The sequence below is a fragment of the Condylostylus longicornis genome, unplaced genomic scaffold (assembly GCF_029603195.1).
Source record: "Condylostylus longicornis isolate FDR11 unplaced genomic scaffold, ASM2960319v2 ptg000017l, whole genome shotgun sequence".
In the NCBI taxonomy this organism is placed as follows: domain Eukaryota; kingdom Metazoa; phylum Arthropoda; class Insecta; order Diptera; family Dolichopodidae; genus Condylostylus; species Condylostylus longicornis.
In genome coordinates this window covers 5,162,420-5,190,105 of record NW_026577986.1, presented here as the reverse complement: position 1 = coordinate 5,190,105, position 27,686 = coordinate 5,162,420, and the positions used below count along the sequence as shown (strand labels likewise).

Genomic DNA, 27,686 nt, shown 5'->3' with positions numbered 1-27,686 from the left:
TTAAAGCATTGTTCAAAAATTGAAATGAAATTTTGAATTTTAAATATTTCACATTTATTAATCGACCGCCAGATGACTCTTTCAATAATACCGTTAAAAATATCGTACGTGTAGTATTACCACATTTTTTAGAAACTGTAAACACATACCGTCTAATGAAGTTTTTTATTGATTTTAACACAAGAGATCAATAACTAATTCTATATTTTATTCTCAATACATATTAGAATAGTTATTTGTTTTATCATAAACTTAACTGTTAACAGCATTTAATAACTAAAGATATAAGATGATTATCGTAACTTTAATGTAGTTACATATCATATACCCGAAATATTTGAAGGAAATAAAAGAAATTTTTTTATAGCTGTGTTATTTTTTTTTCTATTTTAGCAAAGACGAAAACCATTTTTTTACGATAATATTGCAATTAATATATAAATTCAAATATAAACGATTTTAATATTTTAAGATAAAAAAAGTGTAATAAGAATTTGTCTATATATTCTAATTTGAAAGCTACTTTTAAAGGCCAAATATTAATATACCAGTATCTATAGTTGACTGTTAATAAACTATTGAATTATAGTGTTTCTGAGTACTTGATTAAATCCAGCTAATCTTATCATAAAGCTTTCATCTTTTAATTTGCATAACATTTTTTGAATATAATGTATCTGTCGAAGTAAGACCAGTATTTGGTCTCTGATTACAAAAGTTTTCTATTAAATTTGAGATTTAATATTTTAGAATTAAAATTTTATACATTGGTTCAAAATGCAAATGATTTATATGCAATGACGTTCATGTGCGTGTACAGAAAATTTTAAAAACTACTACAAATATTTACTTCTTTAAGGCGATATTTTGATTGGAGTTTGAAAATGTTTTAAAATTACATATATATCGTATAAGAGCAGAATAGTTTTTTCGGGAATTAAAAATACTTTCTAGAAGTCTACAGCATTTTAATGACCCCTTACATGTATATCTTTTAAGATATTACTATTCCGATATATCATAACTAAAACCGTTCATAGGTACGGAAGCTAACTCTATACCGTATTACTATAATATAAAACTTATCACCTATATTTTTTAAAATTATTATTTGATTTAATTTTTAATTCAATTTTAATTCTTAAATAAGAAAAATAAACAATAAATAAATTGAAAAATTTTGAAATTTTATTAAAAATTATTATATAATTTTGGAATTTTTATATGATATTATCAAATATAATATTAATGATTTTTATTAAAATAATTATACATACATAATATATAAACTATTTATTTATAATTAAATATTAACTATAATTTCATACAAAAAAAAGAACAAAACAAAATGAAAATTATATTGTGCTACACAACAATAAAGAAAACTAATATAATGTTAAGAAAATACAATTAAAAAATAATATTTTTTACTTATTTTTAATTTAAACTTAAAAAATATACAAGATATTATTAATATCGCAAAAAATTGAAATGCATATTGTGCTTAATAAAAATCTGTTTTAAGTCTTAATATTAATTTTATTTTATTATATTAATATGTCATATTATGTGTTGTATATTCATATACATAAAATGTATAATTAATAATAATACTAAAAATATAATTATTTCAACTAAATTCATGTTATGATTATAATAAGAAAGTATATTTAATTAAATATTATGTACTTGTACATATATAATTAAAAAACAAAAGTAAGTTTTTCAAAGATTAAATATAAAGGACTCAGAAGCATAACTGCGTAGCCCATATTAATATTATTAAGTCACAATATGTGTTAAGCCACTTAATTAAAAATTTTTCATCATTGATCCTGACAGAGAAAATATGCTACAGAGATTTAAGTAATAAGTAATATTTTCATGTATTTGGGTTACGACACTAATGCTTCTGGTTACCTTATAATGTTGATTGCCATAACTAAATTGTAATTATAACTCAACTCTTAAACTCAAAGAAGCAAATTAACAGAATATTAGTAGCAATTTGCATCCGTAATTTAAAAATATAAATGATAAAGTATAGAATTTCTATTAATAATTCTCATATGTTATAACTGCGCACAACTCAGCTTGTGTTATGCTTTCCTGAATTCTGCAAAAATATGAGATGCAAAGTCTGAATAATTATAATTGTAAAGGAAGTTCCCAAAAGTATATTAAACTTCCAACCTTTCTTATTATTTTTTAATTTTGTCCCTAGGTTACTTTAAAAATTTCTAAATCGCAAGAGAAATTACAAAAAGGACAATAAATCATTAAAGATATATTTTTACTAAAATTCGAATTTTAGTAAAATTTAAAAAATTTTTCAAACTAAAATAAAATAAATTTTAAATAAATTAATTAATTATTTCTATTCATTACTATTATTAAATAATTCAACGTGACATGAATAACAACAATTCTGTTGATAATATTCATGACCACATAATTTCGCTTTAACAGCTAAATGACAATTTGAAAATTCATCATTACATGTTGCAATATCATTTTGGATCATTTCAACACGTGGTTCTAAAATAAAAATTAATGTTATTTTAAAACTTAAATTTGCAATTTTATAATTACCATGACAATTATGTGTATTACAACTTCTGTAAATTGGTTCACGTTCAGCATATCGACATCTTTGTGATTCTTTTAATGTATTTTCTTTGATATCCAATTCAAGACATTTAACAGTTCGTCTTTGTGTACCACCATCACATGATTTCGAACACTAAAAGTTAGAAAAATTAAAATTATTCAATAGATTCATTCGATTATCTATACAAATATTTTACCTCTGTCCATGATGAATAATGCCATCTTGGTTTACAATAATCAACATCTTGAAAAGTACAATTTTGTAATTGTTCTGGTTTCTCATTTAATATACATTCATCATCTTCAACAATTAATTGATTTCGTATGCATATAACTTGACGATTTCTTGTTAAATTAAAGCAACTACCACTACATTGACTCCATGGACTTGTAAACCATTCACCAGTATCACATGAACGTTCATTTTCACATGGTCTCGTTGTATCTGGTGTAAAACGTAAATCACATCTATCTGAATTTGGTGGTGATCTATCACAAAATATTGAACGATATTCAATTCCGGTACCGCATTCAGCTGAACAATGTTGATTCCAATCTGATACTAACCATGTACCAGATTTATTATAATCATGTTGTTTTTGTGGTGCCACTGTACTACTATTCATTATAAAATTATCGACAACAGGTGATCTTGATTGATGTTTATTACGATTATGATGAATGTGATTTAAATAATGTTTTCGTCTTGATGATGTTGATGTTTTTGGACATTCACAACGTTTCTTTCTTGATGGTTCTTCTTCCAAACAGGCAGCTGTATTAACTTGTATAACAATTCCAGTTGCTAATTCTTGTACACATCTTACTTCACGTTCACGAAAACCTTCACCTAAATGACATCTACAATCACCCCAATCTTCAATTCTCCAATATGCTGGACAGGGTTGTGTATTACAACGTAATAGATTTTCATTTAAAATTGGTTTTTCTGTATGTGAACAACGTTTAGCTGAATAAAATCGTTTTGGTATTTCACGCACACAGCGTATGATAGGTGTTTGTGTACCACCACCACAAGATTTACTACATGGACTAAAACCAACAACTTTCCATTGGAATCGTCTTTTTCGACGTGGTTTGGTCACTGTTACCGATGTTGGTAAATTGTCATCATCTCCTGATTTTAAATGAACTTCACCATCAGATTCAATAGAATTTGAATTTTCATCTTCTTCTGAATTTGATAAAACTGGTAAAAGATATTCATATTTGATTCCGGGATTTTTATCTGTTACAAATACCTAAAATTTGTAAAAGAATATTTAAAATTTTCAAAAATTTCAAAATTCATATTTAAAAAGTCTCCCAGTAATTATACCATTAATTCAATTGTTTCACGTATTGGTCCCAGACATGTAATCCATTCTGTAACACCTTCAATTTCTTTTCCATCAGTTGCAATCAAACCATCAATTCGTCTATAATCAAATGTTGCACCAGCTATTTCATATGGTCCACTTCTTGATGGTGTTTGTTCACCATTAAAAACATATTTACCATTATGTAATTTTAGCACTTTTTAAAAATTTAAAAAAAAAATTGTCAAATTATTTTAAGGTTTTATTAATTTGGTCTTATATTTACCTAATAAATTTTTGCTATTTTTCAATTCTGTTATTGAAATATTTGATGCACCAGCTGGTAAAGTTGCAACATGAACATATTCGTTTGGTAGTGGATCTTTAGTAAAAATTCCTGAAATTGGTCTACATAATAAACCTCCACATGGTATTGTACCGCTATTTGCAAATGATCCAGTTATAACACCACCATGGTGAATTGCCTATTTTAATAAAGAAAAGTAAAATTTTATTGTCATAAAGTTTTCAGCCAGAATTTATTTGTGCATTTAGAAAAAAATAACCACGAACTCACCAAAATTGCTAAAATAATTTTATAAAATGCCATCTTCTCAATATTTTTTAAAATTTGGATTATTTTTTAAGGTTTAATTCTTTATCTACGAGAAGTTTAAATTTTGTTATTCTTAAAATATGGAAAATACGTTCTAAACAATGATTCGATTAGCATTTATTTTGTCCTTAAATTTTTAATAATAAATTTAGTGTTTTCTTGAGTTTGCAATTTAAAATGAAATATTGTAGGCCTATTATTGATCTAGAATTAAAAATACGTCATATATATAAGCTCATAACGTCATACATTGTAAAATATTAAAAATTTTTGCATATTTACATAATAACTATCATAATTATGCGAATTTTAACAAAATCCCCAAGTTTATTACATAAATCAAATAATTTTTCGTAAACATTTTCAACTTCAATCTTACACCAAAGTTTAGGGAAAATTCCATACAAAATTCTTTTACTACCAATCTACAGTAGGCTCGTCACCTACTTAGTAAACTCAATAACGTTAGAAACTAATTCATGGTTATCTACAATGCATCAGCTCTATGCTCCTTTCGCTCCCATGAACGAAATACGATAAAAAAAAAATCTGATCAATAACAAAATATTGCCGATATTTAGGGGCTTAAATAATATGATTATCGCTTAATAAGTATTTAACTTCAATTTTGGACTAATTTTAGGATAGAAACATCTTAATTAGCAATTTTTAAGCTATAGGCTATTAAAAATTTCTGAAAAGTTTCAGATCACACATGCAACTGAATTAGTTATCATTTTCAAATATTTTCAATTCTGTTCAATTCTCAATTCAAATTAATATTTTATTTTTAATTGCGAATTTCCAAAATATTTTTCAATATTTTCATCTTATTTTTTATTATATAAATAATAAACAGCATTAACTTATCATACCAAAATATCAAATTACACATGTGGAAGATAAAAATATTATACAATACACTTACGTGACCTTTTTAATAAAGGGTGTTAGTCTTAATTAATCGCTCAAATGAATGTAAAAATATTCAAATAGATTAGATTGACATTCAATCCGAAAAAATTTTAAAATAATCAAAAATTTTACAAGAAAATCTATAAGAAAAACAAAAATTATAATATAATTTTATTGGTTTTTAAGTAAAGTTATTAAAATGGCTATTAAAAACCCATTAACGCCAAAAGAACCAAAAAACAAAAACATCAATGTCAAGCCCAATAAATTAAAATATTATATTGAAATTTTTCTAATTTTATTATTAAGTCATAAAAATCTAAACCAAATTGACTTACTTAAATATTTTTAATATAATTAATTAATTTTATATAAAAAGATCAACAGTTTCTGTTGTGTGTTTTTGCAAATAAGTGTGTAAAATTGTACGCAAGTTTCTCTTTTGAATATTATATTATTGTAATCTGAAGTTGATATACAAAACACAAACAATAAAAAAAAATTATTTAATTAAATATTTTAAAAATAATCAAATAAATTCGTAATCATTATGAATAAAAAAAAATTATTATTTATTTAGTTAATCAACACTAACGGACGTTAACCGAAATGGAAATCTGATGCTCGTATAATTCGACTAATTCGGCATAATATAAATTTAATTGCTAAATCAAATAAATTGGAAAACAATTTACATTTACCCTATTATTACTGCCCTATTACTTGTAATACATTTGTCCTACAGTTTCAGTGCAATATTTTAGTTTTTATGTACAATTTAGTCTGAACTACTATTGGCTGAATGAATTTAGCATAAATTTTTGACAGCTATTCGAAAATTCTGTACTATAAAATTAATTATGCTATAGAATTTAGCTAAAATGTTAAGGTACATAAATAAATATTAAGTTTAAACTGGATTACAATTTATAAATCAATCAAAACTGCGATGAAATTTTATTGAACCAATAATTTATTATCATATACAATTGCCATATTAAATATTGTCTTACAACACCTGAGTCTACAACTCTCTCAGTATAAGAAATTTACGCGTATTTAAATGATAATCTTAAAAACAAAAAAAATAAATCTAATACGTGACATTCATAAAAAATTATCTTTGATTCTAAAATAAAATCGAAAAAAGATAGTGTAAATTATTCATTATAATTAAATAAATTTTAATTATCTATTAAACATCCGTTTTAGAGGAACCATATTTAAATTAATGAACTATAGAGAATGTTAATTTTTAAAATTTACGTGTTTATTAGAATAGATTTAAGTCGAAAAACTAAAAATTACCCACAAATTTGATGAAAATTACCCATTTTTACTCTCAAATGAAAAATGTACCAAGAAGAGGCTCCTGTATACGTAAAACAAATAGAAAAGAATTTTTTAACAACAGAAATGCAAATAAAATAATTTTAACAATGACATCAAATATGGCATTTGTTATTCGTGTCAAAATTGTATACAATATTTATAGGAAAGAGAAATAGCTATATTTAGTAAAAAAAATTGCACTACGTTTTTGTAAAAGTGTTGCCATTTTTCCAATAATGCGCTCATTGAAATTGAAAATTTAATATAACCCTTAATTTTAACCTCAAATGGACCCAATTCTCTATATGGTTTGTCATTTACCCTTTATATATTCTGGAACCTTATACTTTTACAACTAATTCGTATATACGAAATTTAATTCCATAATTTTGCTTCAATTCCTCCCTTATATATGAGATTTTTTACAATTTGTGCTCTAAGCGTTTATCAGATTGCCACTAGACATTAAAAGAATTAAAAATTGTAAAATATTCTAAGCTAGGGTAATAAGTGTTGGCTTTTTCTTAAAGATTATAATGATATTGAAAATTTAAAACAGGTATAAGCATAAATAATTTGATTTTACGACTCTTGTTCATTCATATCAAGTAAACTGTTTGCAACAATAATTCTTCCTTGTTCTTTTTATGCACAGCATATTTACATTGTACCAAAATGTATATCTATTTTAAGTTATATTTATTTTCATTTATATTTAATTTATATTTTATATCTTTATATAGACGCTATAGACGACGCTTACTTATTCTAAATTGTAATCTTATTGGTATTTTAGCGATATTATATGAAGTAACTTAGCCATTCGTTTACATCATTATTCATTAATTAAATTTATATGTACATAATGTAGGGCTAAGCCAATTTTGGCGTGTATACGCAAATACATACTTGTAATAATTTTAAGTTTGGATTTATTTTGGAATAAAGATTTATTGAATTGAAATTGAAATTTAGGATTTGAATCAAATCCAACCCGGTTAAATTTAAAATATCACTTATAATAAACAATAATTTCGGATTTACTTGTACGGTTACGGTTTCTAAAACTAACCGCTTACTAGTTATACTGATTTCGACTGTACATAGCAAGTCTGTCCGTCTAATTTTATAAATTTTACAAAGCCTTAATTAAATTGTTCTAATATACAATTTAAATTAGGTTAAATACTCTATGAAAATAATTTATAATTTAATTTATAACGCTTTTATTTTAAATATACTTTAGTAATTATTATATATATATACGTATAACATTATACTTTTATAAATATTTGAATTTAAAGTCTTAAAATAATTATTCTCTAATCTATGATGTTCTATATTTTATACAGAGCACGATTTTGAACTTGAGAATTATTATTTTTTTTTTGATTTGTGCCAACTTTTGATTATTAATAAAGTAATTATTTATAAAATTCAAAAAATAATTTAAAAATAGTTTTAAAATGAAATATTGAAGGCAAATTTTTACTACTAACCAAGAATCTTTTACTGCGGGTTAAATTTTGTTTAATTAAAATCAAAATTTTTTTCTTAAATACTTAAGAAAAAATTTGATAAGAGAAATAAGCGAAAAAAAAGGAAAAATTTCATAGTTTTAATCCGGAAAAAATTTTAAATTTTTGATAAACTTCTTGAACTTTAAATATTATTTTTTTATAGGTGAAAATAATTTTAGTTTTTTTAAGCAAAAACAAAAATATTTTGTATAAAAAGTAAAAGGCGTTTTTACATAAAACAACGTTAACAGTTTATTATACAAACACAAAATAAAATTTAGAAAGCCATATTTCTTATGTTGAACTTTAGAAGAACTTGTAACTCTGGTATAAAACAAATTGCATTTAAGGAAATAATTAAAAATATTGTGGCCTACTAAATGCCGTAATTAATAATAAACTTTACTATTATAATAAGCTTAGTTCAAAGAAATCATCATTTCATAAATTAATTATCAACAATTGCGGCAATAGTGGTTTTGCGGAAAAACCGTTAAAATACATCAAACAATAAATAAATATTAACACATAAGGTTCATAACAATTTCACTCATAACCTTTATTAACCCTAGAAATAATTTAAATCACAGTAAAATCACTAAAAATGATTGAAAAGCACATATTTTTAATGAATGTCCAAAATTTTAAAAGTTTGAAGTTCTTTTTTGTTCTATTTTCATTCTCAAATATGCTAGAAAATAGTTTCTTGTTTCTCAAAGCTTTACTCTGCTACCAAATATGGAATGATGTAATATAATTCCTACAAATTACCCTTCTTAAAATCTTAAAACTCTAGAATTTATTCATTTTTTGTAATATTCAAAAAAAAAAAAAAAAAATTGAAAAAAAGTTCTTATTATTTTTACTCGATTCATGCGTATATTTGTCTGTTTTTAATCCACCTACACCCTTAAAGGTAGAAACCTGAAATTTTATATAAAAATTGGTTTTTATTTGAAAATCATTTCGCTATAGTACAAAATTGTTGCTATCTTAAAATTGAAAATTCTTATTTTTAAAAGTTAAAGCCCCTCAAAGCTCAAAAATGACCACATTTGTTTCATACTACCCGCTTCTTGCACCAATATACAGCATAGTAATTTTTTTTTAGATAAATTTATACAAATCTGATATTAGCAGGCGTTTGAACACTAACAGATACTCCTGTTCATATTTAGAAATTAAAATAATATCAAATTTCGTCTCCTGTTATTTCCAAAACTGCAAGCTTTTATCAATTTCTATAAAAGCAAGAAGCTAAAAGTAAATTACTGTACTATTATTACTGTTCTATATACTGTACTGAAAAATACTATTATTTATCTCAACTCACTTACTATCAAAGGTTTTAGGTCAAATCAAAAGCTAGCATTGTATTGACGTTTAATGTCAATACTTTTTTTTATTAATTTCATCATCCTAATTTTATGCAATAATTATTTTGATATGCATAATATTTTAGTATTTAAATATTTTAAATAGTTAGTAATTTTAATAGCAAGATCGTTTTCCAAAAAAAAAAAAACAAAACGTGTATTATTTCACTTATTCAAGGCAAAAGTGCTTCTTTACAAACCATTAGTTTAATCAGAATTCATTTTTCTTTTTTTTTAATTAATTAAAAATTATTTATATTATTGTGTTAATGTCATTATTATTCATCTATTAGCATCATTACTGTTCATTTTATTTTTAATTCAACAATGTAATCGCTTTATCATCATAATTTACATAAAAATTTCATATTACAATCCAATCACATTTACTTTTCTATATATTCTACATACTCGTATGTATAATATTTTCATTCCATTCGATTGATATATTCTGTTAGTATATTTAATAGAATCTTGATTGAATATTGATTGATTTAAATTTTTCTATATTTATAATTTGTTTTTTATTTAGTGTAATTGACACATAAAACTTAATAACTATGATTTGAATTTTAATAAACTTTTCACATACATTAAAAGCTGTAAACTTTGTAACATGAGACCTTGAAATTCGACGAAAAGAATTTACAAAAAAAAATTTTTAATTTTTATAGAGTTGATGTAATAAAATCAAAAATTACTTAATTTAGACAACAATATTAAAATATAAATAATAAAATACAAAAAAATTAATAAAATTTTATTGATTATTGCAAAAAAAAAATGATGGTTAAGACTTGTGGAATATGTTAATATCTTAGCATTTAATTAATTAAAATCTAAACCACATAAAAATAAATAGATTTGTTATTATTGTTTTGTCCAATAATATGTTGCAGTTTTAATAATTTATTATAGACTCAAGAAAAATTTATAATAATTAGAGCAATATTTAAGATTGTATAATCTTGTAACGTAAGTTCTTATTGAATTTATACATAAACGAGACAAAATAGAGTTGACCTTGTCAACTTTTTGATACCCGTATGACTTTGTTAGCCTGTGTGCGAAGAAATATGGCATAACTGACTATAGGACAAACTATGACTTTAAGTTGCCGTATTACCATATTAATTTATGAAAAATTTCAGTACTTTGACTTTCAAAATACTGTGTGTGCCAAACTACTATTGAAGTTGTATGGTAACTACCCGAACCGGTACCCCGATAATGTCCAATATAAATAGGGTTCTGGCACTTACTACAATAGATCATTTGTGAAAATTTGGCGAACTTAGCTCAATTAGTTTTTGAGTTATCGCTGGGACGAACGGATTGACAAAGCTAAATGAACTCAGAATTCGACGCTGATCAAAAACATGCACAAAAACATCTCAGCATTATTTCTTAACGTTACAAATGTTATGGCAAATTTAATATACCCTTCGAACATACGTTCGTACGGTTATAAAAATTGCAGAATATTATATTTCTTCATATTAAATTAAAAAAACTATTTATGTATATCGAAATAATATGTAACCAAATATGGAGTATATTAATTTTAATATTTATTTACCATAAAATAAAAGTTATTAAATATGCGTTAATTACAGTAATTATTAAAAATATGTTATCACTGACTTCGAAATTTCTGTAGTTGTAATGAATTTAAAGAAAATTTTTCAGCTTTCACGATTATTACGAAACTCAGCTTACAGAATTTCAGCCAAGCTGTGTAACAGTAGTATAATACTGTCTTTGAAGTAATAGTTTATTTTCAACTGCAACGTTTTATAATAAACGAGCAAATTGAATTTACTTTTTGTAAAGATAACAAAAATGTTTGGATAGAATTATAAACACTCATATGATTTCAGGAAGTTGGGTTCTTATTTTGTACTATAAGAATTCTAAGATTTTTTTAAACACTTATCACTTAAAATACACACTGCATGTGTAAGTATATTAGAACCGTATAATTGTGTATTCTGAATCAGATGATATTTCATATGATAAGCAGTCAATATTGAATCAGATATACGAATATATACATTTAAAATTTTTTCCGAAATTATTTTCATTGTGATATTCATAAGGTTCCATCTTGTATACAATTCAATGTTTTACAAATATTTACAAATTAATAATTATACAAAATTTTTAAATCGGATTGAAGAATTTTTTATACAAATTGTATTTTTAGCACTTTTCCAAAAATTTTTTGAAAAAAAGTGCTTATTAGTTTCACTCTGTCCGTCCGTCTGTCCGTGTGTCTGTTTACAAAACTTCTACACCCTTGAAGATAGAAAGCTGAAAGTTAATATTTACATAGATCTTTACTAAAAACTTATTTCCGTAGAACAAAATTTTTACCTATCTCCCCCCCTCTAGAAGTTATACCCCCCCAAAACCCTAAAAATGCCATTTCTAATTTATTTAGTGCAGTGGTTTGCTTCCCCTAGGGTGGTATACTATAGCTAAACTTTAAAAAAACAAAATGGCCGTTCAAATTTACTGTTATCTAAAGTCTGTTTTTTGCAAATCTTTGATGTCGTTTTTCTTTTAGACCCCAGCCTGTAGAAGCCTGAACTTTTAGAGGCTTCCATCTCCACTCCCTCTCAAGTTATCGCCTCTTGAAATTTGTAAAATTTGAATTGTTGACACCTTATATTTCCGAAACCACAAGCTTTTTCAAATTTCTATAAACACATAAAGGTAACGGTAAATTCCATGACATTAAAAAATATAATTATTTTTCTTAACTCACACAATTAGCCCTTAAAATCGAGCATTATGTTAACCCCACTTTATATTAATTTTTGCTTTATTTCAAAGATTGCATAAATCGTTCATCCTAAATATATGCAATCCTAGAAATAGTTTCGCTTACGAATAAAAATAATTTTAATAGTGTGGTGGACATACATAGACTGTATTAGCAGTACTTTCACATGTTGAAGGGAAAAGTACTACAATACAAACCATTGGTTTGACCCAACTTTATTAATACACAGTATGTGAAATGATACGGTATGAGCTATATATACCATTTAAGAAAATCTCAATTTAATTCAATAGAGTTGAAAATTTTTATTAAAATTTAGTTTGTGGTTTTGTATATTGTCATTTAAAATTAAAATTTTGCATTTCAAATCAATTCATTCCACTTATTTTAATAATTAAAATTAAGAATCAGTGTTAATATACTTACATATTATGTAGGTATTCGTAGTGTAATTGAATTTGAAATAAGTTTCATGTTTTATAATTACTATGTATAAATTATTTAAGTACATACATACATATTATTGTGTATCAGTTTCTTATGTTTCAGGCGGTTAAACGAAATTTTTAGATTTTAAATAATATTGAATAAATACTCGTAATATGGTTAATGTCTTTTAATAAGATCAATGAATTGTCTTATATAGGCAAATTAAATGCTTGTAATTTTAATATTTTTGAATATAACTATATAGCTATATTTGATCTTTTATATTTGGAATTGCTTAAATTTTATTGAATTATTTAAAGTATATGGAAAATGAATTAGACAGAAAATATAGAAAATTATTGTAAAATTATAAGGAAAGATTGATTATAGTATGATAAACTATACAAAAATTTAAGGACTTATTGTTTTTATTTATTAAACGAAATTAGAAGAGCTTATTCGCAATTTTTATTATAGTTAACCCCGGATACATATTGTGGAACAAGAAATGGTAGGCAAGTGTTTGCTGCAATATTATATTTAAAAGAATTTCTATTAAAATCTTATGTAACACGGTCAAACCACAGAACTATATTTAATAATAACCAGTTTCTCAAAAAATTCAAATGATTTTGTGAAAAAAGAATAGACATTTTATTAGTTAAGAGCATTTCAAACGTATCTATTATGGAAAATCATTTGTTTTTACATAGAAATGCATCCAAATTAATTGGAGTTCTTCATATAATAAAAAAAATATTAATATTAATTTTGAAATTTCATTTTACATATTTTTTATACATTATACATTTGAGTTTTGATAGCTGTTATATTTTGACCCATATTTTACATCTTTCTTAATTTTATAAAAATGTAAAACTCATTGTACAAATCAATTAAACTTGAAGAAAAAAAAAAAAAACAGAAATTTTATTCTTCACTATCTGTGCATTTATGGTGAAATTTTTAAAAATTTTTTTGCAATTTTGTTTGCGAAAAATATTTTTTTTTTATTCTGCTTTGCAATCTGTTCTATTATAAGTAATTAAAATTACCGATCATAACATCCTTTTTATACCCTGCACTTTGGGAAAGATATATTAACATTTGGTATGGAGTTTGCAACTACCTGAAGGAGTCACCTGCATGGACATATATATATATTCTTGCTCAGCGTAAAATTCTGCGTTGATTTAGATATGTCCGTCTGTCCGTCCGCTCGTCGATCCGATCGCACGATAACTCAAAAACGAATAGTGCAATCGACACCAAACTTTCACAAGTTGTTTCTATTGTGCCAAGGACGAATCCTATTGCAATTGGACTAATTGGGAGAATGAGTTCGGGTAACTGCCAGTGCTTTTTGAAAATTATAATAAGTTTCAAACCCGTATACATAGCATAATATACATACTAATGTTATATTCTTATTTAATGAATAATAATGACATTCATCGCATATTATTTGATTACATTTGAATTAATATCATGACAATTTTATTGATTAAACCCTTAACTTAGACACGGTCTCTTTGGAGGATGTACTCATAGGCCATTTTTGCGTGTTACACTACCTTACTTTACACGAACTTATAAAAAATTTAAAAATTTAGAAATAATATTTGAATATTTTACCTTATAATGTTATGTTCGTATCATAGCATTGGCAACGAGTATCATGAGAGTATTTGAGTAATGTTTTGAGTTATTTGCGTTGACTTCCTCAATTTTTAATTCCATTTGATTGTATATTGTTAATTTGTTATACACTCAATAATTTGTGTGATTTTTTTTTCATGGCTATGCTAAGACACTTATTATATTAAATTAATTTAAGTGTAGTAAAATAATAGAATTTGTAAAAAAAATCACACAAATTATTGAGTGTATAACAAATTAACAATATACAATCAAATGGAATTAAAAATTGAGGAAGTCAACGCAAATAACTCAAAACATTACTCAAATACTCTCATGATACTTATATTTGTAAAAAATTAATGAATTATATATGCATTTTTGGTGATTTAAATTATAAATGCATTCATATGTACCTAAATGTACCATACGATCCCATAATTATCTTATTGGGCACTTCAACTTGATTATTATAGTGTTGATAATTTTGTATTTTTCAACACTATAGCTATACCTTGAATTTTAAAATTTCCCAGTCAAATTACTTTTTTAATATTTTGAGCTCATTATTGACATGAACAACTCTACATATGAAGTGCAATAATTTCCTTTTTTTTATATTTTTATGTCAATTTTCCATTTGCACTTTGTCAATATATAGAAAATTTATGATTTGTTTTTGATAAGAGTGTTTTTCTTTCTCGTTATGCTATACATACCATCCTCGGCATATTAAAAATTCATTCAAAATTTCCGATGCAATACGTAAATTTTAAATTAAAATCTGAAATTTTTTTTTTATTTTAATTATTATGTTTATTATAATGTATACACAGTTATGAAATACTTTTTGAAATGATTCAGAAGTGATTCAGTCAACTTTTTGGCATTTGATTTGTAATTTGATTATGAAGTAGTTGGCATTTTATACATTTATGGAAATATTATTATTATCTTAATTGTCTTGTTTGTACATTGATAACAGAAAATTGGTAGTAATTTGGTGTTTATATATTAACAAGGTGTGTGGTAATGCTGTAAGAAGAAATTACTTAAAAAAACAGGAAAAAAATATTATTTGTTTTATTTTTAGATTTAAAAATAATTGATTGGTCCGGTCTCAAGATTGTTATGCAAGTTTACTCAATATAAAATTTATAATTGTTTTAATGAACACATAATAACTTTTGGGAGCACTTGAAATGTGAAATTTTAAAATTATATTTTAATGCCCGGGGGTTATTACCCTTATAAAAATGTTTACATTAAAAGTTAACTTTAGAATTCTTTAGATTTTTGAAATTTAAGTACATACTTGATTTTAAAATTGAACGCCGCCCGCCTTTCCCCCCCACCCCCCTCTCCACATCTATATGATTATAATTCAAATTTATTCTATTATCAAGAAAATTTTATTTCAATCGGTAATCGAAATAATTTTCAAAAATTTAATATTAGATTATTTTATAATAGATGCATTGCTTAGGCCAAGTTTGCATCAACTATCATGCAAACTAATATTGCACGAAAAAGCAAAAGCAATCACCATTTTAAGTACCAAAATCAAAAGAAGCAGAATTAGAACGAACTACCGTGCAAGGATCTAGTCATCATCTTATTTCTACCATAATCCGTATTGTGATGACAAAAATGTTGAATATAAGTCCAATTACGGAAATTAGATTAATTAGAAAAATTATTCAACAAATATGCAAAATTTTTGCAAATTTTAAATGAATTTTAAATTGACAAATTTATTAATAATTGCCAAATTTTCTATTATTCTATAATTGTACTGTAACTTTAATTAATAAAAAATGCAAAATATTTCTCCATACTAATCATGAAATTAGGTGAATTTAATTAATTTTAATTACACTATCTATCTATTTCAAAAAATTTAAGAAAAAAAAAAAACTCTTATTCATCATGACAATTATCTTCTTTAAAAGTTATGCTAATTGATATATTCCACCAATTAATAAATTAAGACACCATTTCTATCTATGTGTATATATAAGGAGTAGGTATAATTTATATAATAATACGCAAATTCATATTTTATTCATTTATACTTATGTATATACCTATAAAATTTAGTTTATTGAACCTTTTATTTTCTATGAAAATATCATCATAAATGTTTTGTATATTAATATTAAGTTCATGCAAATTTTAATTTTATTTTTAGGAATACGCAATGTACTCAAATAAAAATAAGACAAAAAAAAACAAAACATTAACAAAAATTACAAATTCATTTATTCCAAATAATAAAAGCAAAAAACCTTAATTATAAACCAAATATAAAAAAAAAAATGTATTTAAACCAATTTATTTTAATTAACGTCCCCATATATGAATTAATTATTCAGTAAAATATTAAAATCAACCAAAAATTATAATAAATTTGTTATATAGGTAATAATTATGCAATATTTAGAAAAAATCAAAATTTAAATTTTTTAATATTGAGATAGTTATGATTTATTGTTCATAGATACACTCATAATCCCTTACAAGCAATTCTTCGAAGAGGTGGCGATGTCATTACAAAGTTTTCAGAATAAAATCGTAAAGTTTAATTTTGAGTAACATTTCATCTGTTTAAATGATGCGTTTTAAGAATATACGGGTTATTTTTATTGTATTTTTAAGTATTTGAATATATTAGGGATATTCTACAAACATGTATTTTGCACAAGTTATTTCGTATAATTCGAATGTTTGAAATATGAAACATTACCAATAAAATGAATTTTATACTTTTCTAAGACACTAGATTCGTAATTTTAAAATATTTCATTTTAAATTGCTAATATTATAATTAAGTGTTATATAACAATTTCTGTTATACACAACAATTTTGTAACTTTGAATCGGTACTACTTATATTTAAAAAAAAAAAAATTTATTTCAAGCACTTTATAGCTCACAATATTATTTATTTCCTTAAATATTCCTTAAATGGATTTCACTTATATAATTTATAAACACATACTCATATGCTCACGTAGGTATGCAATAATAAAATGTATTATAGAATCACAGAGGCACCGTTATTTAATTAATAATATCAGCGCAAATAAATTTGTGTATTTTTTTTAAATTTCGTTTTGCAAATTTTATATTAATATTTCTATATACAATGTAAGTAATGGCTGCGATTAATCATAAAAATATTCACAAAATAATTTCAATATTTTGATTTTAGCCAAAATGCGTTTAAATGTTAATTTATTCTATCCGCATTTATGCGTATTTTTTTTGTATGTGAATAGTTTGCCGATATAGAAAAAATAGTACCATCATAAAAATATTATTACAAAAAAAAGCAAAAATATTAAAAGTTCAATAAAACCGAAAGAAAAATTCTAACTATTTTTTTATATTTATTTTATTGATTTCACTTCTTTTTTTTGTATTATTTTTTAATTCATACGTCTCTTGTGATTCAAATTATGAATAGCTGCCGCAAGCGATCTTAATGTACTTAATATAGGTACACATGTACACTTAAATTATTTAAAGTTTACAAATTATTACAAAAACAAAATTTAGCTTTAAAATTTTCGAATATATTCAAAAAGAAATCATATTGCGGTCCGGTCCTTAGAAAAGCAAAAAGAATTCTCTAAAGTGCGAGTTTAAAAAATGTAAAGACAATACTTTTTTTTTTGCGCGTGTTATCCGTAATATTCTCTTGTCGTTATTATCAACATGTTAACGGTTTCAAAGCTTAAAAATAACTCAAATAAAAAAATTGCGCGTATTTCAAGTTTTTCAGTTAATTTTTTTTATTACCCACACACAAACACATACAAATACACACATAATCTCTTAGAGCAAGATACAAAAAATTACTTATTTTTGTTTATTATAATTTTATTTTGATTTTTTTGTTTTTTTTGAAAGCACTTTTTCATTAAATTATGGAAAAGCACTGACTAGCTGAATTGTGATCATTTATGCGATTGCTTTACACGATGGTATTTCCTTAAAAATTGTTTTTTAACAGTTTTATAGTGTTAGTGTTATTTTTTTACCCATTTTGTTACATTTACTATAATATGTAAACAATATTAGTTTCTAATGTTGTCTTGTTTTTTAATTGTTTTTTAAAGATTTTTCGCTTTAAATGCTTATGAAATTTAAAAATACACAAATTTTACATACGCATAAATTAATTTATTTGAAAGTATACATTTATACGTATGTTAATATAGAGAATTTGTTTTTATTTCAAATGGATGATCAAGAGAGGAAAAATTTACAAAAAAAAACAAAAACAAGGAAAATAAGAAAGATGGGTACTTGATGTACTTTTGATATTCCATTACGGAAAAAATATTGTTTTTAAAAAATATAGATACTTTCCATAGGGAAAAATTTAAAAATTGGAATAAGAATAAAAAGAAAAAGAAATGAAATAAAATTTTGGTGGTCGGTTTGGAGTTCTTTTTCTCCGACGTTCACATAATAAAATTCTATTATTAAATAATTTCCGGGAATATTAAGTGTAACATTAAGATATGTTAAAAGTTATCTCTAAAATATTATGTGAAAATTATCTAGATAAATTTGTAATATAAATACATACATATGTTTGTACATAAATGTGGTGAAATTGGAACAATTATGGGGGCATTTTAAAGTAATACCAGATATATGAAAATTTCTGTAACATGGTTATTATTGGCAAAAAATAATTAAAATCTCGGTATATTCATATATGATACCTTAGTGTTAGAAAATCGGTCCTTAATTTTTGCTTCATACAAATACATATAAGAGAATATGTTCACACCCATTCAAAATAGAGTAATAATCAAACACTTATTTTACATCTAATTAATGTGTCCTAAATTTTTTTATAATTAATTTTTATTCTTATAATTAATAGAATCTGGGGTTCAGTTTCAGTTTAAGTTTTGAGTGAAAACTAGTTAAAATGAGAATCTTTGCAAATTTTTATAAGAATACAAACTTTCTAGAAAGTGATAGTTATATTTTGTCTCGATTGACAGATCGTATTGCATTTAATAAGGAAAGACATGTAATGAAACCAAATTCCGCATGCAGAGTTGTTGACAAAATGCACAGATTGAAAATGATAATAAATTATTTTCAAAAAGGTGTCTGTTTGTCTATCTATGCACTCCTGTATCTGTGCGAACAAAATTGGTCAAAATTTGAGGCAAATCAAATTTAAGCTATCTTAATATTTATTACGGGTCAATTTTGCGCTTTTGACTGTTTTTGAGGCACCAACGCATTTTCCTTCAATATATAATATTTTAATTGTGGTATATAAATATTTTGTGGCCGATTTTACATTTTTCGGTATATCTAAAAAACAATTATTAGACGAATTTTTTTTTATGAGAATTTGAATTTTTCTAAGGAAATCAAATGAAAAATTTTAAAATAAAATCGGATTATAGAAAATTAAATTTTTCTAAGAACCAAGTTTACATTTTTGGAGGTACAGATTCTACGTGGTTGATAATGTACTACGCAGGAAAATTGGAAAATTGCTCTACATAATATTTACCTCAGTCTCTTATAGTTTTTCCAATAAAACAAGTGTTTCTGTTACCTGTAGTTTTTTTTGATGTAAAGATAATCCCACTTAGTTCAAATCTGTCAACTGTTTTAAAAAAACTTAAAACATTGTTTGAACGTATTAATACTAAACTTTTAAATTTTACCTGTTTTCTTTATAAAGCAAATTTTCAATTATACACCACAGATCTGGTAACAATATTGATCTTAGCCAAATTCTCTCTTACAATTACAATACAATGTGCGCTTTTAGTTTGGTTTCTTTAAATATTGTTATCTCTTTTCCGTGTTCCATAATTTTTCTTAAAATATTTAATTACAAAATAATATGTGTAAAGGGTTGAAATAGTTATATATAATTGAATGGTATGTGTATAAGGTATGAACGTAATTCTGGACTAGCTTTAATATAATCAAAATTTGTTTAGTAGTAAAATAATCTCAGTAAATAATAAATTTTTAAAAATAATAAAAATGTTACAGAATTTTAATGAATTCAAGACAAATATTTAACTATGTAAATTTGAAATTTTATTAAAAGATAGACAATGTGGGTATCCACATCCAAACGTATATTACGTATGCTAAGTGTACATATGTATTTGGTGTGTATATATTGAATATTATATACATAAATACATATGCTGTGGGTGATAAGAGAGAGTGATGCTAACTAGCTAGTGTAACTTTGATTTATGAGTTTCTGGATAGTTGTATACATTATGTGTATAATATAGAATTATACGTGGGTATATGGTGTTTGTATATACTAAAAAAATTTCTTTTAAACAAATATTTGTTTTTTTCTTTTGTTTTCTTGTTTTTTTTTAGAAAGGAAGTTAATTTATAAGTATTTAGCTGAAGGTACTTGTTCGCCTTAATTACTATGATGATTATGTCATATATGTTAGGCCCGTACTTGTTGTTTCTTAATAATTTTAATATAAATTTATTAGTTTGTATTTTAATTATTTATTAAAAATAATTTTCTGTGATAGTTTTGTATGGTGTTGTAAGGTCATTAATATTTTATTCCCATTATGTTGTATTTAAATTAGTGAATGATTGTTAAAATTTTGTAAACTGCAATGAAAATATTTTGAAACAAAAACAACATTGATTTTACTGCGACTACATGGATTTTTTACATTCTGTAAATTATCGTAAACAAATTTACTTTTTGTATAAGTAGTAATAAATAAATTTTGATTTATTAATGTATGTATATAAATATTTCCTATCTAGTTAAACTACCTTGAATAATTGTTTATGAATATTAAAATTATGCAATTATTTTTTAAACAAAATTTTATTTATTTATATTAAAAAAAAATTATGCGATACATTATATTGTGCAATAAAATTTTGCCCTAAAATTTTATAAACAAAATTTCTTAATAAGTACACTTCTATAACCGTAAAAATAGTTCTATTAATAGGCTCTACCCGATTAAAATTGAAAATATTTAATATAGTTCACCTGCAATTATTTTTCTTTCACCAAATAAAATATTTTGAAATTTAAAAAAAAATTATTAAACAAAAACCTAAATAGATCAAAAATGCAATAAAAATTTGGAAAGCATAATGAATTCATATAATATCTACGTATATATGAAAAATGTTTGACTGGACAACTTTCGGATAGCTCTCGAGTTCTAAAATATTAAAATCTTATACACATACTCGTAAAAATAAATCTTTCGATTTTGTTTTATAAATTTAATTTGGAATTTGGTATTATTTCCGAATAAAAGCTTGATATCCCTTATTTTTCAACAGTTCGAATAAATAGTCGAAATACAAATTTAATTTATTAACAGAAATTTAAATTAACTAACTTAAAAATCAACCGAGTTTTCAAAATTTCATTAAGTATTTATGAATTAAGTTTAATTCATTTTACTTTATAAGCTAGGTGATATAGAAAGGTAAGCGACGATTGATTAGTAATCGGCAATAGGTAAAAATTTTGTTCCTAATTGAGGTGCTAAATCCAAAAGGTTTCATAGATAGATGGATTTTATCGAACTTAACACCCAGTCTGGGCGTCACATATTTTTAATCCCCCAAAAATTAATGGTATATATTGCCGCCTGATATTTATTTTGGAATCCTCCCCTTTATATTTGAAATACTATAAATTAGAACAGTTTCTCAATTACTTTATTTTTATATTGAAAACAAGCTACAATTGGAAAAATTAATTTTTGGATAAATGTTATAATTTAATAATCAATATAGTAATCGAGAAATAACCTTTTACGTACAAGTAAAAATTATATGAAAAATGAGTTTATGTTTTATAAATGAATTCGAAAAAGCAATCATAAAATTAATAATTTTTGTTTTAAAAACGCATTCGAAAAATTATTGAATTACTACAACTTTTATAAAAAAAAAATTCGAAGAAGAAAGAACAATTTTATTTCCACATACAAAATTCGGGAAGAAATAAAATGCAAAATAACATCTGCTAAACAAATGTTATAAAATAATTGATGTATGTACAAGATGGTGCAGTAAAAAATCAATCAGAAACGTAAATTTTCGTATTTTTTACACAATTTGTATTGAAATATTAAATTGTGTGTTGATTGTTAATCTTGCAGACGATGATTATAGTTTAATTTCAATTAATAAAAATTCAAATTATGATGTACATATATTATAATATCTAATGTATGATAGCTTATAACGAAACTAATTTAATTTAAAAGTCATAATAATGTTAAAAAGATGTTAATTAAAGGGTTTTTAAAAAGACGTTTCCATTTCTACATTAATAATATCCTACTATATATTATATTAATTAAAGACTTTGTATTTAGAACTGTGAAACATTAATTAATAAATTTACATTAATAGATTTTGCAAAAATTTTTGCAAAATGTTCAAATCAAAAAGAGAGAAATTTTTCTTATAGTTCCTATTTAAATATTCCAGGAAATTATAAATTCATACATGTAAATTATAATTAGTAATACAATTTTTTTTTTAATTGAAATTTGAATTTTTATTCAGCGAATTAATGGAATTAAATTAATGCTATAAACGCTGAACTCAATAGGGATTATTATACAAATATTATTTTATAATCGACTAGACTCGATATTTTGAGTAATAACAAACAGATGAACACGATTTCTGATTAAAGTTAAATGTTATATAGATGGAAGTATTCGTTATTTAAAAAAAAATTGAAGATTTCTGCAATACAAATTTTCTTCAAACAATTTATCATTATTAATATGTTTTTGAGTTAAAATAAGGCTTTTATTTAAAAGAATTATTAATTTTGAAGCAAAAGACTTTAAATCATAAACTTTATATAAAAAAACACTAATTAATATATTTGTATTAAATTGCAGGACTGTTCTTAAAATTTTATTATTTTGAATCAGCTTATTCTATTAAATTAGAATTTTAGTTATATTATAAAATTAGCCTTAGTTATTTATTATATAAAAATTGACTACTATTTTATTATGAAACGCTCATCTGTCTATAAGCAATAATTGTCATAAAATACAAAAAATTTTGAAAATAAAAATAAATTCAACAAAAATATAACGCAAAGAAAAACATTCAAAATAAAATTAAACTTAAAATAGCTATTGTGAATGAACTAAAATTCACTATGATTTTATTTGAGTATAAAGTAAATTAGCTATAAAAAAAATTTCGCCTAAACATATGCAATATTTGCGGAAAAAAAAATTATGTTGTGTGTCACACTTTTATGTTTGAAATGATGAATTACTATTATTATAATTTAATCGGTCGGTCGGATCACATTATTATGAGATGACAGTGGGTGTACAAGACAAGACATACTAGCAGGTATTTAAACTACTTAAAAAATATAAACTTTATCTTTCAAAAATAGATTTTTTATAAATAAACTCTAGCATATGAGTTGATAAATTTATTATTTTAAAAATTATTCGGTTATTTAAAAAAGATCATTATAGAAAAAATGGGAAAAATCATGTATAATTTTCATTTCATCCCATTGAACATTGAGCATTATAGGTTAATTCTTTAAATAATATGCAATGAAAATGAATAAGGAGTTCGATAGAGTGAATCTATTGGAATATTTCGGGGTAATAGTGTGGAACATATTGTAATTTTTGTCAAATTTTACCTTTTAGAAACAGTCTTCAATTACTAATTTAAAATCTTCAAAAAATTTACAAAATGTGGAAACAATGGGAATAAATTGGATCAATATTGTAGGTATATGGCACATACATACGCAAAAACCCATTGAAATTTGTACTCTTTGTTTATAATAGAAAAATCTCATTTCAATTATTTTTATTCACACATATATATGTATCTACATAAATTATTGAAAAACCGTTATGATTTCATTTTAAACAATTCAAAATTACATATAACAGTTTATGTATGATTAAACATTTAATTGCTTTATTATACTATGCAATTTTTAAGAATCAAGGTGATCATCCTCTTTTAACTAATTACATATTCTTATATAACCATAAATAATCAAAAATGCATGATTGTAAAATTTTGTATATGTATGTATATATGTAGGTATACGATATAGGTAAATAGAAAAAATCTGACTCACCTTTTAAAATTAAAAATTAAGTTCAATTCACCTATACAAAGTAAATCAGTTTTAGCAAATCATTTTAAATCAAAACAAAGAATGAATATAATATGACATAGAACCTGTTAAAAGTTAATGTATGTACATACAAAAGTTTACTCATATGCCATATACATACGTGTGTGTATTTAAAGGGCTAAAAAAACATTATTAAATTAGGTGTTATAAATAAAAAATTTACCAATACTGATACAATGAAAGGGAATAACTTGTAAGATCTATACAAAATTTATTCTATATAAGTATGTAGAAAAACTTGGAATGAGAAGATGACACCTTACTTTTACAATAACTCACAATATAATATGTAATTAAAGTTCTATTTAAAATATTTCTAAATCATTTTGTTCAATTAATGCACCACCCAGAACAAAAATAAAAGCAAATATACAAAACTCACCTTACAAACGCCATCCACACAAATCGCTTTTGATGTATAATTCTTACGATAATATTCAGCTGGCCGACTACATGACGTTCCGTCAATTACTGTTGCGTTAAGTGTAGCAAAATATTTCATACCGATTGGTTTACAATTTAATTCACATTCAGCATCATCTAAAATAAATAATTTTTTTTTTTAATTAATTTTATGGTTTTAAATCGCATGAATAAAAATTTTAATGAATTCACCTTTTATATATGGTTCCCATTCATATTTTTTGCCTTGAAAATAAACATTATCATAACTGGAGCACTGTTGCTGTCGAAAATCGATATCAGATGATGGACAGGGCTAAATAATTTGACAAAAATGTTTTTTTTTTTTTGTTAAAGAAAAAAATTTTTATTGTATGTTTTTATTTATTTACCTGTTCATTGCACAAGTGATACCTTCGGAATAAGCCAACGCAATCTTTACTAATAAAACGTTTTGTTGAATTTGCTTTTCTATTATTTTAAGAAGAAAGAAAGAAAATATTATATGACATTTAATAAACATTTTATTTTCTATCAAAAATCTACATACATAATGTACTTAAGTATGTAACGTATATAGTTCTATTGTGAGCTTTTATTAATTTTATTTTCCTTTCTTATAGTCATTGAATTCGACCATAATTTGGCACGTGCTGGTTACATACATTTCATGTGTTTACATTTGAGTTTTTATGTAGTTATTTAACTACAAACAATGCTGGAATTGAATCTAATACAATTGAAACTTCAAAGAACGTTAATCGATCTAAATATGTTAACGTTCTCAAACAAGTTATAAATGTGACGTGATTGCCTTATTTCAACAGAATGAGATGCTTCAAGTTTTGTAGAGTTAATTTTGGATTTTCTTATTTTACGATAATAATATCAAATTATTTGGTAAATTATGTATATATTATGAATTTTTTAATAACAATAATTTTGAGTTGCCTAGTATAAATCTTTTAAATGCAATTTTACTTAAGAGAGTGGCGCTTTGATTGCAATCGAAAATCCTGACAGGGATTTAATAGGGAGATAGGAGAATTAAATGTTCTACTGACATTTCTTTTTTTTTTAATATTTCATCAAGAGTCCTATAAATCAATGTATGGTGTTATAAATGAAATTTGAAAAAGAACAAAACCGCAAATTCATTAGTAAATTTCTTGAAAAGAACTACAAATTGACACAAACCTCTTATACGTTACAGAAAACGTTGATATGTATTAGTAATGTAATACTATAAAATACTACTTCATAGCGATAGTAAATGGAAGGATGGCTAATATACTACCAAATATATGATACAATTTTACTGACGTTTATAAAGAAAAAATTTCTTTTATTTTGAAAAGTTTAATAAACAATGAAATTTATTACATTTTTGATCAAGAGTTTTATTGTCAGCATAATTTCTCTCATTGTTTTGATTAATTAAATTTTTGGTTTCTTTAAGCGCCATCATTACAATTAAAAAATTTCAATGGTCAAACATCTCATACGTGCCCAAATATTTATAGGTATACGATATGTATATCAAATATATTAATAACAGCATAACAGTATTATATCATAAATTGTACGTGTTAATAACGACGACATACTTCAAGTATAGTATAACAAAAAGTTAACCTTTTCTTGCTTTCATTCACAATAGTTATATACCTATATATATGTACAAAAGCATGAACTATAGATATAAAAATGCCTTTTAAGTTTTTTATAGCATCGACTCTTCCTAAATTATTAAATCTATATAGTGTAAATTTAATTGCACTTATAATTCGAATATGAAGTGAAATAACAGAAATACAAGGAAAAATGCAATAATTTTTTTTAATTTTCCTTACAATTTTTAAATTAAATAATTGATCATTTTAGTATCCATTTTAAATTATGGTAAATGGGGCTCGTGTCAATTAGACTTTGAAGACTTAGAATTAAATTAAAACTAATTATTGAAACAAAATCAAATCATTTAAAAGAAAATTTAAACAATGCCTAAATATCTAGGTTACAAGCGTATATCAATATATTCTAAATAAATAGACCACAATACAAGCCAAGGTATTTATTCCAAGTCTACTTATTGCAAATAAACTTCATGTAAAATGTGTTATAATTTTGTGCATATGGGTATAGCTACTTACTTTGAAATACATTTTCTTTGCTGATACATTACACCAGTACCACAGGATCTTGAACAATCAGTCCAATTACTCCATGGTCCCCAAATAGGATATTTTCTTTTTATTTTCGGTTTTTTTGTTGTCGTAATATTATTCGTAGAATTCAGATTTGTTATAATATTTGATTTATCTAATGTTGATTGTATTGTTCCAATATTGGTTGGCCGTGGTGTTGTGAATGATGGCATCGATGCAACGGTATATTCTTTTCGATTTTTATTTTCATTATTATTAGTTGTGATTAATGGTGATTGTATAACAGTTTCTGTTACTAAATTATTATTAAAATTATTATTATTAAAAGTATATGGTTTAGTTGTT

At 24.0% G+C, this 27,686-nt stretch overlaps 1 protein-coding gene across 8 annotated transcripts; it reads right to left on the bottom strand.

Moving 5' to 3' along the window:
• Window positions 1-1,508: 1,508 nt before the first annotated feature.
• On the bottom strand, window positions 1,509-27,686 carry LOC129606066 (thrombospondin type-1 domain-containing protein 4). 8 transcript variants are annotated; one of them, XM_055516136.1, is made up of 9 exons: window positions 27,327-27,686; window positions 25,566-25,644; window positions 25,387-25,489; window positions 25,154-25,311; window positions 4,216-4,414; window positions 3,950-4,146; window positions 2,808-3,872; window positions 2,593-2,743; window positions 1,509-2,538 (listed from the first exon to the last, which is right to left on the bottom strand). In XM_055516136.1, the coding sequence occupies exons 1-9, from the start codon at window positions 27,551-27,553 to the stop codon at window positions 2,378-2,380; spliced, it is 2,340 nt and encodes a 779-aa protein (XP_055372111.1). In that variant the 5' UTR covers window positions 27,554-27,686; the 3' UTR covers window positions 1,509-2,377. The 8 variants fall into 8 exon arrangements, with proteins under 8 accessions (XP_055372111.1, XP_055372103.1, XP_055372104.1 ...); XM_055516128.1 differs by lacking the exons at window positions 25,154-25,311; window positions 25,387-25,489; window positions 25,566-25,644; window positions 27,327-27,686 and adding exons at window positions 4,507-4,749; window positions 18,213-18,287; XM_055516129.1 differs by lacking the exons at window positions 25,154-25,311; window positions 25,387-25,489; window positions 25,566-25,644; window positions 27,327-27,686 and adding exons at window positions 4,507-4,672; window positions 17,545-18,274.